Source organism: Tetrahymena thermophila, assembly GCF_000189635.1.
Source record: "Tetrahymena thermophila SB210 genomic scaffold scf_8254551, whole genome shotgun sequence".
NCBI classification, from domain to species: domain Eukaryota; phylum Ciliophora; class Oligohymenophorea; order Hymenostomatida; family Tetrahymenidae; genus Tetrahymena; species Tetrahymena thermophila.
The window spans coordinates 615,504-631,658 of NW_002476322.1; the positions used below are offsets into that span (position 1 = coordinate 615,504).

Below are 16,155 nucleotides of genomic sequence, written 5' to 3' on the forward strand. Positions count from 1 at the left end.
CTAAAAAATTTATGAGTACAGATTAAATTTATATTTAATTTACAATTTTTGGATAGTTACTATTATTTTTTTATATGTAAAAATCATGAAATTTTCGATTAAATTTCATCGAAAATATCTTGAATATTTATTAATTTTTGTTTAAATTAATTTTAACAACTTTAAAAATTTTTATAAATCAAAAAGGAAACTGAAAATTTAGAAAACTGAGAGTAGAATATATTAGTTTAAAACCAAATAAAAGCAAAAACTCTTTATAAAGTTAAATAGCATTGATTATATATTATGTCATAAACACAACACAAAATTTTTTTAGGAAATATTTATAAACTATAAATTATTATTTTATCATGCAACTTATCAAATATAAAATATCTCATAGAATCATCAAGCAAATTATTTTAAATTATTTCCATGAATGATTATTATCATTATTGCATCAAATTGTTTATGCAAAATTATGAAAAAATGGTATCAAATTGAAAATCTGTAAATTTAAAATAATAGGTAGTAATAAGTTGCATCCATATCCTAAAATAATTTATAAGAATAAAAATATAAATATTTTAAAAATTAACCATTAATTTACATAGATAATAGCGAGTAGAATTCGATATATATATTTTTCTAAAAATATTATTAGTTGTATAAAATGTCAGCATTATACACAAATATTTAATAAAAGCTTCATATAAAATGTATTAAAAACAGATTTCTTTATTTATAAAAGCACTTATCATACATTTAGGATATTAATATATAGTTATTCATTTTGTTTCTTTAAAAACAACTTAAACTTTATTTCAACTTGTATGATTGTACAATTATCACACCAAAATTGTTAAAATTTTAAGAAAATTGAGCACAATACTAAAACATATTCATTCTTTAATAAATAATTTAAAAGGTATATAATAGAAATTTTATTTAATAGTTAATTTTTTAAATGCGTATTTGTAAGATGTTTTGAATTTAGACATAAAACTTCCTTCATTAGCTTAGACAAAAATTTGAAGAGAAATTAAATTAAAAAATATTGTGATTTTTAGGAAAAAAAATAAAAGAAGTTTTAAGTAAAGTAGATCAATCCATTAAAATATTTTAGAGAAATAAGATTTTAGAATAAACAGGAATTTATTAAGAAAAAAAATCTTTCAGAATATATTTTAACTTCAGTAAAAAAGAAAAAAATAGAAAATTCAGGCAAAGTAAAAGAATATTAACTTGTTGTTTGAAAAAATTCGAAACACCTGCTTGTAACATTCAGAGCTACTTATATTTAACATTAACTTTCTTTTACATTTAATTTTGTGGAAAGCTCAGCTCTTAAATTGAACAAATTAATAAAAACTGACAAATTACTTTTAATTTAAAAGAAGTAAATTAATTATTAAAGTTAAATTTACTCAATTTCCACTAGTTTATTTGTAATAAAAAAATGTAATTTATTTATTGATTCTTCCTCTATAAACTAATCTTTACATACACAAAAAAAAACTGAGTGCATTTTGCTCTCTTGTCAAAAATAAATTATCTTTCTTTGATAAATAAAATTAAATTAATTTTATTTCATTCTATCTTTAATTTTTATAGCATTTTTATCAAAATATTTAGATATGAATTCATGCAAATATTATTTTGAAAATTAATTACATACATTTATTTCCTAACACTTGTTATTTAATTAAAAATAACATTCAATCAATTTTTTAATTTATTTTGAAATTGAAATTGAAATTTTATTTTGTTTCGATTTTAAATATTGTATTTAAACTCAAAGTAATTGCTAAAATTATTTTTTGGTAAAATCAGCATGCTAAAATTAAATAAATTTGTATTTTATTGCTTGATTTCAATATTTTGACTTCTAGACTTGATTTGATAAAATTTTAGTTATTCTTGCTTACAATTATTTATTATATAAATTAATAAAATTAACAAATTATTTGCATAGAAAAAAATGTGGATTTTATGATTTTATCATTCAAAAAAATGTAAAATAAAGCAGAACTAAAGAATTTTTTTTCTTTTATTTTTTTTACAAGGGTTAGTGTTAATAATATTATATCAGAAACCAAAGAATTACAATAAAAAAATTATAATTTCACTCTTTCTAAGAGCTAAAAGAAAGAAAAACAAAATAAAGTTACTTTCAAATAGAAAAATAAATTGTTAATCAAAAATAAGGCTTATATCATATTAATAAATTTGATTTAATTTCTGATTATATAATGACTTTAATGTATATTTATTAATATTTATTCCCAATTATATTAATATCACTGTAAAATATTATTAAAATCAAACAAACCTTCATCTTTTTTACTCATCATTTTTTAACTGAATAAATTTAAATTTCATCAAATGAGTTAGATTTCCTATGCTACCATTCAGCAGCATTGCTGTTTGCTTGGATTCTACTTATTTCGAAAGTAGAGTAAACATGTAATTCAGATATACTTTAAATGAAAGTTTCTATGCAAATTGAATGTATAACTTTTAATTTCAAATCTAAGCGCAAATAAATAAATAGATGACCAGATAAATTTGAAAAATTAAATACGTCAATAGAATTTCATATTTAATAATTAAAATCAAGCACCTTTAATATTAATAAGTTGCATGTGTTTGCTTATAATAATATTAATTGTTGAGCTGTATTAATTGGTCAGCCAAGAAATTAAAAATTTTGATAATCATTTAATAAAATAAAAATTAGACTTTTACAAGATCTAAGAAAAATTAAAAAGAAGTAAAGTACAAACTAATATCTTTTTAAGTTCTATCTATAGGTTTAAAAGCACTAAGTAAATAGAAGAAGTTTATACTAAAATTAATTATAATTTGCCATAAATGATTGAGTTCAACAAAGAATGTCTTATGGACATCCTTAAAAATCAAGATTACCATTTTTATATGGTCATTCCTTTGATTTTCATAGGTCTCTACGCACTTTATATTAAAAAATTCAAATACTACAATCCTATTGAAAAGCAAGAATGGGATGATAGACGCTCTAACGTCAAGAGAGGTAACCCACCTCCAAGCTATCCTAATGGTTGGTTCAGAGTTTGTCACAAAAATGAACTCTAAATTGGTCAATCTAAGTTCTTCAAGCTTAATGGTCGTCACATCACTGTTTTCCGCGGTGAAGATGGTATCCCTTATGCTTTACATGCTTACTGCTCTCATATGGGTGCAAATCTCGGTATTGGAGGTAAAGTTAAATGGAACTCTTGTATTGAATGTCCTTTCCATGGATGGTCTTTCGACGGTAAATCAGGTAAATGTGTTAACTCTGAACATTTAGATGAGAAGTAATGTACCCACCACACCTATCACGACATCAAGAAAATGACCAAGGGTTCTGACAACAGATACATTAAAACATGCGAATCTGGTTCTCCTTCCTAAATCTAAAAATTCCATGTCCGTCAATAAAACAATTTAATTTATGTCTGGTTCCATGCTAAAAACGTCGACCCTTACTATGAACCTTTTGAAATTAATGAAATTCCTTATCTTGAAGATAGAGGTGAAACTGCCGACTATGTTAATTGCTAAATCCAAGAAATCCCTGAAAACGGAGCTGATTTCAAGCACTTTGAATACGTTCACTACGCTTGGATCGAAATACTTTTCCCATGGATTAAATTCAAGTGGGTTCCTAAGGATCGTAAACCAACTGATAAGGACTTCGATGAAGTAATGAGAACTCACCCCAACAAAAAGGTTCAAGCCTTTTCAAACAAGCTCTTCGACAAGTACACTAACGAATAAAATAAAACTCACATCAATAACCTCGTCTTGGATGCCTATCTTGTCTTCTTTGATAAATTTGAATTCTACATCTAAACTGCAACAGTCTTCTAATTAGGTTCCGGTACTGTATTTTTATTCTTGAAATTCCCCTTATGGGAAGCTGTTGTTGTCTAGAGTGTTACTCCTGTTGGAAAGTTCAATTAACTTGTTCACCACAAGATGTACACTTCCTGGTGGTTACCTTACTGGGTCTCTGCTTATCTCCTAGCTGGTTTTAGAAAGTAATTCATTTCTGACAAAATTGTCTGGAATAACAAAATTTTTGCTGACAAGCTTACATACAATCCTAAAGCTGTATTTGATGAGAGACTCCTCAACTGGAGAGAATGGTATTCTCAGTACTACGAAGGCTGCGATGAATTCGAAAAGAACCAAGAAGCTTTTGACTGGTGATTTAGATGTAGCATTAATCAATCGTTTGTTATATTTGACTTCACTGAATATTTAGTTTAAATATATAAATAAATATAATCCATGCATTATTATAAAATATTTTTCAAATACAATCTATAAATAAAAAATAGATTTCTTTTTAAAGTAATAAAAATAAATTTCATAAATACATGTAATTAAATATTTAGTTAGTTAGTTAGCTAGTTAGAAATTTTTAATTTTTTCTTTTAATCAAAATTAAAATTGATGTCAATTTTGCATGCATGTGAATACTGTAAACCCATTAAAAAATTCATTTACTTTATACTTTCACTAAATACCATAAAATATTAAGTAAATTTTATCTTAAATCTAATTAATTCTTAGTTTTCAAAATGTAAAATAAAAAATATTAAAGCAATCCAAATTTTGATAAAAAAGAATATTTCTAGATAAAAAAGCATAAAAAGATTGCTTAATTATAATAGAGCAGATATACTAAATAAAAATACTTAATAGTATATAATAAATACCCATTTTTAAATTTAAAAATAGTTTTTAACTCAAAAATATTTGATTATTTTATTCTACATATAACCTTATTTATTAATCAATTAATTATTAATTTTATATAAGCAAATATATTTATTATTTTGTATCTTTATAGTAATATAGATCAATTTATTAATTAATTAAGCCTACTTACTTTAGTCTAATTGTTTGTCTCTACATTCAAAAAGTTAAATATGGATGATAATCTTCACTTTTATTTTCAAATCCAATTCTTAAAAGGAATTTTTTAATTTTAGAATGTATAATTTATTAAATAAATCAATGCAAAACCATTAAACCAAAATAATTAGTTGAATCTCCTGCATTTTATAAAATTTATTCTCACTTTTATACTTAAGACATTTCTGCTTATTACACACATTATTTTATTTTTTCAGCGATTTCCTAATAATAAAAATAAAAATAAACATTTTGCATGCTAAAATATTTAATTTACATCACATTCTTAAGATAAATTATTCATTTCTTAATCTTTTTTTTAGTATTTACAACTTAAATATTATTTTAAATTTATACTACAACTTAATTATGCTGTAATTTCTTTTTCTTTTATTTAATCTTCTCTCATTTAAGGATAAATTGATTAAAATAGTTAATTTATCATGTTATTTTCAATTATTTATTTCTATTTTATTTCATTTTGTTAGTCCGAAGTCATCGCTTTATAGAAATACTTGACTTTCTGCTAAAGTTTGAAAATGTTCGGCACACAGTTATCACACATTTTAATTTTTTAACTAAATTAATTTGATGATAAAATTTAATTAAGAGTTTTTATAATAATAATATTTTAAATTTCTTGAAAATTCTAGATTTGTTTTGAAAATAGTAAATATTTTTGATAACAATACATACAATAGCTAATTTTAATGTAAATCATTTATGTATTTGACTTTTAAAAACTTAAATTATTTTTTTTTTACTTGTTTAATAAATTTACTTACCAGTTGATGTCAGGAAACTCTTATCTTAAAAATTCAGTCTCAGATATTCTAAATAATTTGTTAAAATTTTAAATTAATTTCGCTAATTAAACTATTTACAATCTTTTAAATAAATATCTAATTTATTGAATTTTACAATAAAGTATCTACAAAACTTTAGAAATGGACTAGTCAAAAGAATTTCCCATCAATGTAGCTTATATGCATGGCAGTGATAGAGGGCATAGCTGTGGATATTGCAAAAATAAAACAGGTAAGCTTTAGTTAGTTTTTCTTGAATGATTCTTAAGATTTTGATTCATTTATTTAAAAAGGAAGCTTTACATATGGATTTGATACCACATAAATGAAACCTGAAGTTTATAAAAGCTTAATGGATTGCGGCTGGAGAAGATGTGGATCATATTTTTATAAACCAGATTTGTTTAAAAGTTGTTGCAAATCATACACAATTAGGATGAATGCTACTTAGTTTTAAATCAAAAAGTCATAGAAAAAAGTGATGAAAAAATGGAATAAGTTTATTTACTCAAAAAATCCTATATCTAGCGATACAAAGATGCAAGAAGAGAAAAAAAGCTAGCCAAAGGATTAAGAGAAAGATAATAAAATGAACAAAAGCTAGGAAAAAATACAAAAAATAGTAAATTATTCAGTTTAGGATGAGCAATAAGTGGAATTAAGAGAATAAATGATCAGCTTGGCTTAGGGTTGTGAAGTTTCAAAAAGTTTGATTATCAAAGAATTGAACAATCCTTAAATTCAAATTGCCCAAGTTTCATTTATTAAAAAAGAGATACTTGATGTTTTTAAAATATTGCCATCTAGGTGTCCCAAAAAAGGAACATATTTTACAAATTACTTTATGCTCTTTTTTGCAAAAAATAAGGAAGCTTTATAAGGCACAAAGCCTAACTTTTTTATAGAAAGCTGCTAAGAAGTCTTGAAGCCTCTTTTTGAGAGATTTATCAAAGATTTTCTTTACGAAATAGATTTGAATGGATAAATTAACTTTTTTGAGAGAAATCCCTCATATTAAAAGAGCAAAGATTAGACTGAATAGCAAATTGAGGAAAAAAATGAGGCCAATAATGAAAAACCTCAATCATCTGAACAAAAAGTTGAAGATAAGTCTAATAAATCTATATAAAATACAAATAATACTATGCAGGTAGTAAGCTAGGAAGAAAACAATATGGAAATTGAAAATAAAAGTATTAACACATCTTTTAGTAAAGGAACAGTAAAAGCAATAGATTTTGTCAAAAAAGGAAAATAAAATAACAAACATGAAGAATCTTTCAAAGACGATAAAGTTAAAAAAGAGTAAGAAGAAGAAGAAGGATTTGATTAATTCCATTGGGACACAGATAAATTCACTTCTACAGAAATTAAAAAGGGAAGATTAACAATAAAGGTCCAGTTAGCTAAGTGTGATTAACAAAATTTCAGCATGTACCAAAAGTACTGCAATGAAATTCATGAAAAAGCAAAAGAATCTATGGATGGATTCAAAGGATTTTTATGTGAAAAGACCATTTCCTTTAATATGAAAACCTCAGAAATTAATAAGGATTATAAACTAATGTTAGGCTGTTTTCACATGAATTATTTCTTGGATAATGAATTTATCGCAGTTGGTGTTGTTGATCTATTTGAAGATAACTTATCATCTGTTTATTTTTATTATGATCCTAAATATCAAAATTACTCTCTAGGTGTAGTGGGAGCTATCTATGAAATTGAGTACGTTCAATAGTTAAGCAAGTTTTTCCCTAAGTTTTAGTATTACTACTTGGGATTCTATATCTAAGACTGTTAAAAGATGGTATACAAAGGCGATTATGGTCCAGCTGAGCTTCTCTGTCCTCGTACCTATAAATGGTATCCACTTGATGAAAAAATAAGAAAATTCATAGAATCTAAACCAAAAGACCCCTCTTTGGCCCCACCATAAGAATAAATTGATGCAAAAATGTCTCACACAACAAATCTAAAAACTTTATAAAAATTTGTAGAAGAAAAAACAAGAACTGCTCTTTAAGGATAGATAATTCCTAGCAAACAATTCTTTTCATTTTTTAACTAGAATCTCAAAAATACTTTCTTTGCCGTAGCTTCAGTTATCGATCAAAACTTATATCCAACTCTTTTGTTTAATTTTTCTTAAAGTTGAGAAAGAAATCTTTCTTTCATTTCTCAGTATAAATAAATATTATTTAAAAAAGAGAATAATTTGATATTTTATCTGTTCAGCTAAATATTTTTGTTTTTAAATTTCCTAAATAAGCAATTTTATTTTTTATCATAAGTTTTAAATATTTTATTTTCATTTCTCACTGAACTCATATATTTTAATGTTTTAGTATTTAAAATCGATTTATTTAGTAACAATTATACTTTGCCAATTAAAACAAAAAAAGTAAATAGCATCAGATTTATTTTAAATACATTTTTGTCTCTTCTATCTTTAAACAAACTGCTTTCGAATAGAAAAAATTAAGATTTTTAATAAATTTGATAGAATATACTAATTAATGAATAATTCCAAAGATTTCCTTTCAAATTTAAGCTATTTTTTTTCTCAAGATTACTATCAATTTTAATTCAATCATTTAATAATTATTTATTTATTTATTTACTATCTTGTAATATTTTTTATAAGTGCACTTTAATTCCTTTTAATTTCAACGAACAGATCCCATTTTTAAAAAGCACTTTTTATTTCAAGCTTATATCATTTCTGCACTGTTATCCATTAATTAATAGATTTTTGTCTGTATCAGAATTAAAAATAATTTAATAAAATTAAAAGAATTAATAAATAAATAAAACGAAAAAATAAATAATTAAAAGCTTTCAAAATTTAAATTGGGGTCAATAATACTTTTTAAAAAAATAGAATTATTTTTTTAAAAAGAAAGAAAATTTAAAATTTAAAAAACCAGTATTTAATAGTTTGTAACAAGCCTAAATATAGATCTTTTTAAGCATAAATATAGATTAGTTATAATAGAACAAAATAAATAAATAATTAAGTTAGTAAGACTAAAAAATAAAGTAAGAAAAAGAAAGCTAATAGAACAATTCACGTAAAAATTTACTTCATATTTTATATTAAAATAGTGTAAAATATTAATAAAGAAAGTAAATATTAATTAATATAATTATTACAGAATTTAAAGTAAGATCAAGTCAAGTCGATAAGATTTCTAGTTTGCATAATTGATAATAAAAAAATATATTTAAATCATCAAAAAATTATACTAAATGAAATATAAATAAAATACAAAGACTCTCTCACTTTTAACATTCATTTTAATCTAAATTATTAAGTTAGCTGATGCTTAAACTAAAGGATTTATGAATTAGCCTGGTGTAATGCAATTTGGATATAACTAGTTAGCATACGTTTAAGTGGATTAAGTTCAAAATGAAAGTTTTTTAGAATTCATTATCAATATTTCAAGTAATGTCCCAAACTAATAATTTAAAGATTACTGCTTTTTGCTATTAATGAGCCCTAAATTAATTTAGCAATAAGATTTTATTACTGATGTGATATACAGTTAAAACAAGTTTTCTCCATTCATGAGATTTGTATAAAATTACTAGGTTTTAAATGTTGATTTTGAAGGTTTAGCTTCTGGTAGCAAAGTTTTATTCTTAGATTATCCATAGGATTAATACAATATCTAGCAAACCTTGTATTATTATATACTTGGCCCTTATAAGTTCGCAACATCTGCTCCTATTTCATCACCTCTAGGAAGCAATAATCTAATAAAAAGTTTCAATGGTTCATTCACAATTAAAAATTAGATGAGTTGCTTAAATAATTGCAGCAGTAATATTGGATAGGGCTAATGCAACAACTCTGATCCTTTTAATACCTTTTGTGTATGCCAAGCTGGTTTCATTGCAAGAGATTGTAGTGTAGCAGCCTAATAAATTAATATAGGTAAATATAATTTCAATAGATTCATAAAATAATCTAAACATTTTTTATATACATTTTTTTTTTCGTTTACTTCTTCTCTAAAAATAAGTCTATATTAATTAGCACATAAAAGAGATTAATTTATAGAAATTTAATTTCTATTTTAACAATTATGAATAAATAATGTTCGTTTTATCAAAAAATGATTCTAATTTAACATTTTTTTAAATTAGGTGATTCTTCTTCTATGATAGTAGTCCCTTCTGAAACAAAAGTATACCTTTATTTTGATATAGACCAAACCAATTACTCTGTAGGCTAAATTTTAATCGTGGAAGCTTCATTCACTAATGATACAGAAGGGTATATGATTTCAATATAGCAAGATATAGAAAATTAAAACTATCTTCCAGACTACTTTCTTTGGCTCGCAGCAAGACTTAATACTTAAGTCGGTAAAGTAATAACAAATAAAAGCTAATAATTCAATTTAGTCGTAACCCCTTAAACTTAAGGAGCAAGAATAATTGTTTTGTTTGTATCTAATGATAACACATAATTGAAATTTTAAGTTTATCCATTTTCGGGTGGATCTGGTGGTAGCAGTCTGATAATTCTATACATAATTCTAGGTGCTCTTGGTTTCATAGTGCTTGTTTACATTATTTATATTGCTCGTCGTTCTAAAATGATTAGAAGGTCAAATTAATGTAAAATTAAATAACCAAAAAATTAATAATCAATTAATTAATTTATTTTTTAAAAAAAACTAGAAATGGCTTAAAATTTAGCTAATTAGGCTAACCTTTAAGCTTAATAGTAAGGCAGGGGCAGATAAAATTAATAACTGTAAAAGCTTACAATTGAGCAATTAAATGAGTTCATGCCTACATAGAGTTTTGATAAAACTATGATGAAAGCACCTTCAAGTGAACTATGTGCTGTCTGTTTAGAGGAATTTGTTATAAACAAAGACTAAGTTAGAGTAACAATATGCCAGCATATTTTCCATCATGAGTGCCTTGAGGAATGGTTAAAAAAGTAGTAGAACTGCCCATCATGCCGTTAAGAGCTGACTCTTTAAAGATTAAAAGAATTCAAATAGAATCCTATTATGTATTAAAACTTTTAAAATATAGCTGTTAAATCAGGTGCCATACATCCAATCAATGATGTTTAACTGCCAGCTGCTTAAATTAGAAATGATGACTAAATACAGCAAAACTAAATCTTAATACAACAACAGTAATAAGATAGAGAGGTTCATGAAGCTCCCCCAAGACTGTAATAAAATCAATAAATTATTTAAGGTGATAATTTAATTGATAGAGTTTTATAAAATAATAAGATGATGAAAGGAAAGAACCATGACAGGGTATAAGCAAATTTAGTTTAAGAAGAAGAAGAAAATCAAAATATGAATGTAAATAACTATAATATATTAAATTAATAACAATTATAAAACATGTTTAATCCACTCGAAGACTGTACAAATGTGAATAATTCCTTGGCAGTTCACAAAGCTGCATAAAATATTGAGTAAGACAGATAAGAAAATTAAAACAACAATGAAAAAGATAAAGAAAGAAATATTCATTTATGAAATTTAATCCAAAAAAATTAAATTCCTACTATTATAAAAATTAACTTTGTTACTTTTAAAACTTGTTTCTAATACACTATTTTATAAATTCATGTAAGTTTATTACAAATAAATTATTTATTTATCTTTAAATTATATTCTTTCTATCGTTTCACCATTAATTTGTTTAATTAATTTACATCCCTTAAATAAATTTTTATCCCAACAAAAAATAGTTTTTTTCCATACTAAGAATTATCAATAAATAATTAAGGCTGGTAATAAACCCAAAAATTTAGGCTCAAGCCAAATATCATCAGCTGTTTTAAATTAAATAGTTTAAACATTTTTAATATTATGAAATTATATGGTATATTAATATTCTTTATTGTAATAAGATAATTTTGATGATTACTATCTATTAAATATAATCAATTATATCATGAATTTTTTACATTTAAATTAAGTCAACTTTTTTGTAAAAAAATTAAATTTTACTAAATTAAATGTGTTTTTGTGGTAAATTTGTAAATATTTTAATTTAAATTTCATCTCATACTCTATAGCATTTATTTAATCATTTATTAATTAATTTTATCAATTTAATTTTTAATATTTTCAATCAAATAAATTTAATTAACATAATATTTTTTCCTTTCAAATATTAAGCTAGAAAAACAAATAGAATTTTACAATAAAATTAATTGTTAAAACAAAAATTATTAAATTCTTATATTAGAAAAATGAAAACTTCCATCTAGTTTTTTACTCAATTCGACCATTTAATTTTTATGATAATAAAAATTGCTTGCTTTAAATTAATCATTCGATAACTATTAATTTCAAATTTTCTTCTCAAAAAAAGTAAACTAAAGTTGCCTAAATTTGATATATTTAAAATTGTAAATTTGTTCATTTATTATTAATTTCAAATCAACTTCCATATTTTTGAATCATTTTTTAATAATATTTTTTACTTATTTTTTAATTAGCTACAGTAGTATATTAAATGTTTAAGATAAATTTTAATAAGTAATACTTACATAAAATAAAAGCTTTTGGTTGGCTAATAGGAGATTAATATTTAATAAAAGATAATCTTACACCTAAATTAAAAAATTATTTACGTAAGAAATAAGAATGCTTACTTTCGTATTTTAATAAAAGAATATCAAAGTATATCTTTAAATATAACTAAATTTGCATCTTTCACCTAAATATTTTATTTATTAATAAATTCTTTTTTATTATTTATTTTTAGATAAATTAAATTTTAGATGCTGAAATTTATTTGGTTTTAATTTTGCATCTGATTTTTTTCTTTATAGACCTAATTTAGATAAAAAATAAAATAAATATAATATTTTGAAATTTTTGATTATTGTAAAAGGAATATTTTTTATTTTATAAATACTTTTGACCTTTGATTATGATTTATTCTCCTAACTCACTAATTGTTAAAAGTAAAAAAAAATTGCTTCCTTATTAAACAAAAATCCATTTACTATTATGTGTTTACTAAAGTCAAGTTAGACATTTTTATTAGAATTATTACTTGAAAAATTATTGTAATTTCAAAGCATAAATACAAAAAAATCAATCAGCCTTAATAATCAAACTAAAAAATTAAGAAAGATGCTAAAAGCTTACTAGTCTTAAAGATTTTTATAATTAATTTTTTATTAATAATCTAATGGACTATTTATTTAAAAAACAAAGAGAAAACCAAAAAATAAAAATATTGAGATTTTAATGGATTAATTTTAATAAGCCTTATTTCTTATAAATTTCTTTAAAATATACCTGTAAAAAAAAGTTATGTGAGTAAGAAATTGCATACAAAGAGCAATTTGAACAAACTGTATCATAAAGTGATTCCATTTTGTGTTTAAATACTTTAGCAAGTATTTATTGCATTTTATAGTTTCAGTTGAGATTTTATCAAATTTTTTTAATAAAAAAATGTAAGATTATTTTCATATCAAATCTTATTACATTATAATTTTTGAGAAAAAAATTAGATCATTTTATAAGGTTGAGTAGGATAAAATAAAGAAAGGAATTTAATTTTAAAAAATAATTTAATTTCAAATTGAAGATTTCATAAAAAAAAAATAAAATGAAGTACAATATATTATTAGTATTGATATTCTCAGTTATTTTTAAAAATACTCTATCAATATGTACAATAAACAACATATAACTGAATTCTTTTAATATATAAAACACAATGTGTGATAGAGTAGTTCAATACATATACGAAATAGATTCTACAGTAATAGGTTCTTCATTATCTTTTGATGTTACTTTCAAACAGAATTTCTAATAGGGAAATTAAGGAAATAATTACTCTTAATATGTTTTATTTGCTACTTCTATCATTATAGAAAACCCTGTTAACTTTATAATTGCCCAAATAAGTTCTTGGGAGTAAAATAAAACAGTAAATAGCAATATAATAGATTTAGACCATAACAAATATTTTGTGGATAGAAAAGATTTAAGGGTTGTTATTAATTTAAATGATAATAATATTAATAACAATATCGGGAAGAACTTATATTTTTATCTTATAGATCTAGGATTAGTTGATAAGAATATTCCTTTAAGTGATACTTAGTCTATTGAATAATACTATATTCTAAGAACACAAAATAGTTGTCTAAATAATTGTAATAATTAAGGAATTTGCTCTTTATCTACCTGTAATTGCCAAGAAGGAAAAGTTGGAAAAGATTGCAGTGTTAATATTTAGGAAATTAAATAAAGTAAATTTTAAATTAAATACCATAAATAAATTTGGCACCTTACACTTTTTAAATACTTTAATTTACATTTAGTTGTATAAATTAAATTAATATCTTTTTTATTAATTAGATTTTAATAAAGAATATCCTCTATATAATCATCCAATTAATTATTTTTTTATTGACATTCAAAACCTTACTAACGATTACATTTAAAAGTCTTAAATTTAGTTCTCAGCCGATTCAAAAATTAGTCTCAAAATATTAAATCTATTAGATTTTTCAGCTAATTTAAATTAAACTCTTAGCATGCTCTCCTCACCTATATTAGAAAAAGAAAAATCAAGCATCAGTTTTAACTTAAATGAATTACTTTAAACTTATAAAAATGCTAAAATAATTGTATTTTAAGTAAGCTCCCAAAATGACGCTTCAACAGTTTAAATTTAAGTTAATAGCTAATAAGGTTAGCAATAAAATAATTTTACTACGTTTTATATTTGCATCGGTTCAATTTCGTTTGGATTAGTGTTAATCGTTGTGATTCTGATGTAAATTTGTAAATATAAAGAAAGATAGAGAAAGTTCTTCTAAGGATTAGGTAATTTACATTTTTTTTGATTAAGAACACATTTTCAAAGCTTAAATAAATATTTATTTTTAATAATTATTAGCCAGACAATAAACTATTCAAAATGAGAGAAACTATTACAATGAGATCTAAGTGTAAACAAAGATACACTCAAATACTTAATAATAAGATGTCAAAAAATATTTACCTTCAATTTTATTCACTGAAAAAATAAAAGCAGTATACCAAGTTGCTGATTTTCAATGTTCAGTATGTCTTGAAGAATTTGTTGTTGGAAAAGATTAAATAAAAGTAACAATATGCAACCACATATTTCACGATGCTTGTTTAGATGAATGGCTAACTAAATTTTAAAATTGTCCCCTTTGCCGCCAATAACATTCACTTTCAATAATTAAAATGTATTTTGATAAAAACTCAAAAATAGATTAGAAAAATTCAAGTAGTAATATTTCATTTGAAAATTAACCTGAAATACCAAATGAATAAATTGCAAACATTGACTTGAAAATTCAAAATAAATAAAACATTATAAATTAAGATAAAAATATTTAACATCTGAATTAATAATTAAATATTGATGTTTCAGAAATTTAAAACTCATTAATCTTAAAACCATTATAAATAACTTTAAATTCTCCAAAATTTGAAAAGTAATAATCTTATTAAACATAGCAGAGTTTGATTAACTCGACACCACAGAAAATCTTTAGATAGAGATCGTTTATGATGATAAATAGTCCTTTATATCAAAATTCTAAATAATTGTAAAATTTAGATGCTCAAATAATGAGCAGATAATCTTCGTTTGAAAAAAATAATTAGCAAAATCATACTTTTAGTACTATTTATAAAGCCTCTTATTGTGTTTCATAAAAAGAATCTCAACCAATAAAAGTTTGATATCAAAATATTAAAGTATTTTAAGATTGTAAGTTTATTCTGACAATTAAGAGATCTAACTAATTAAGCAACTTGAATCAAAAAAATATAAGCTACTTGGCCCATGAAAAAATGTTTAATGTTTTTCTCGATGATAGCTATAAAATATATAAATATAATTTATTATTTCGGAAAGCAATAAAATAAATAATTTTAATAAAGTGTATAGTATATAATATTAACTATTTAAAATTATTTGTAAATAAACAATTTGTAGATATTCACATAAAGTTAGTTAATATAAATATATATAATAATTATAATATTCATACTTTTTTAAATAAATTTTACGATTTTTAAAGAGGGTGAGAGAATAAAATTAATTGAGGCATTTTAATATCTTATACTTACGTTATTTCACTCAAATATTATAATTTACTTGGTTTATTTTGAACTTTAATTTAATGCATATTTTGATTGAGAATGAAAGACTATTCGTTTTAAATAATGAATGAATAAATATATAAAATATGAACTATTAAATATTAGCAAGCATAAAATAAAAAAAGTATTTATGCTATCAATTCTAGACAAAGATAATGTTTTTAAGAGAAAATATAAAAAATAAAATAGAAATGCAAAATTAGAGGAAAATATTCGCTTGAATAGTTAAAGGAAGATGGGGAAATAAGTGCAGAGAA

General features: G+C 22.7%; 5 protein-coding genes across 5 annotated transcripts; 4 read left to right on the forward strand and 1 right to left on the reverse strand. All coding sequences in view use genetic code 6, as the record gives it.

Annotated features, from left to right (window-relative positions):
- Positions 1 to 2,703: 2,703 nt before the first annotated feature.
- On the forward strand, positions 2,704 to 4,215 carry TTHERM_00310640 (Rieske-like [2Fe-2S] domain protein; the record flags this gene model as incomplete). Its single annotated transcript, XM_001021136.2, has 1 exon — positions 2,704 to 4,215. The coding sequence occupies exon 1, from the start codon at positions 2,854 to 2,856 to the stop codon at positions 4,213 to 4,215; it is 1,362 nt and encodes a 453-aa protein (XP_001021136.2). The 5' UTR covers positions 2,704 to 2,853.
- Positions 4,216 to 4,757: 542 nt separating this feature from the next.
- On the reverse strand, positions 4,758 to 5,205 carry TTHERM_000310659 (hypothetical protein; the record flags this gene model as incomplete). The annotated part of the gene is made up of 2 exons (XM_012798893.1): positions 4,758 to 5,151; positions 5,204 to 5,205. Coding segments are annotated over 2 exons (396 nt in total).
- Positions 5,206 to 5,873: 668 nt separating this feature from the next.
- On the forward strand, positions 5,874 to 7,887 carry TTHERM_00310660 (carboxy-terminus containing arginine-tRNA-protein transferase; the record flags this gene model as incomplete). Its single annotated transcript, XM_001021138.3, has 2 exons — positions 5,874 to 5,964; positions 6,026 to 7,887. 2 exons carry the CDS (start codon positions 5,874 to 5,876, stop codon positions 7,885 to 7,887), a joined length of 1,953 nt encoding a protein of 650 aa, XP_001021138.1.
- A 992-nt stretch (positions 7,888 to 8,879) lies between these two features.
- TTHERM_00310670 (zinc finger, C3HC4 type (RING finger) protein) lies at positions 8,880 to 11,254 on the forward strand (the record flags this gene model as incomplete). Its single annotated transcript, XM_001021139.4, has 3 exons — positions 8,880 to 9,672; positions 9,885 to 10,361; positions 10,425 to 11,254. Exons 1-3 carry the CDS (start codon positions 8,982 to 8,984, stop codon positions 11,252 to 11,254), a joined length of 1,998 nt encoding a protein of 665 aa, XP_001021139.3. The 5' UTR covers positions 8,880 to 8,981.
- A 2,279-nt stretch (positions 11,255 to 13,533) lies between these two features.
- On the forward strand, positions 13,534 to 15,475 carry TTHERM_00310690 (RING-H2 zinc finger protein; the record flags this gene model as incomplete). Its single annotated transcript, XM_001021141.2, has 2 exons — positions 13,534 to 14,581; positions 14,655 to 15,475. The coding sequence occupies 2 exons, from the start codon at positions 13,534 to 13,536 to the stop codon at positions 15,473 to 15,475; spliced, it is 1,869 nt and encodes a 622-aa protein (XP_001021141.2).
- Between the last annotated feature and the right edge of the window lie 680 nt (positions 15,476 to 16,155).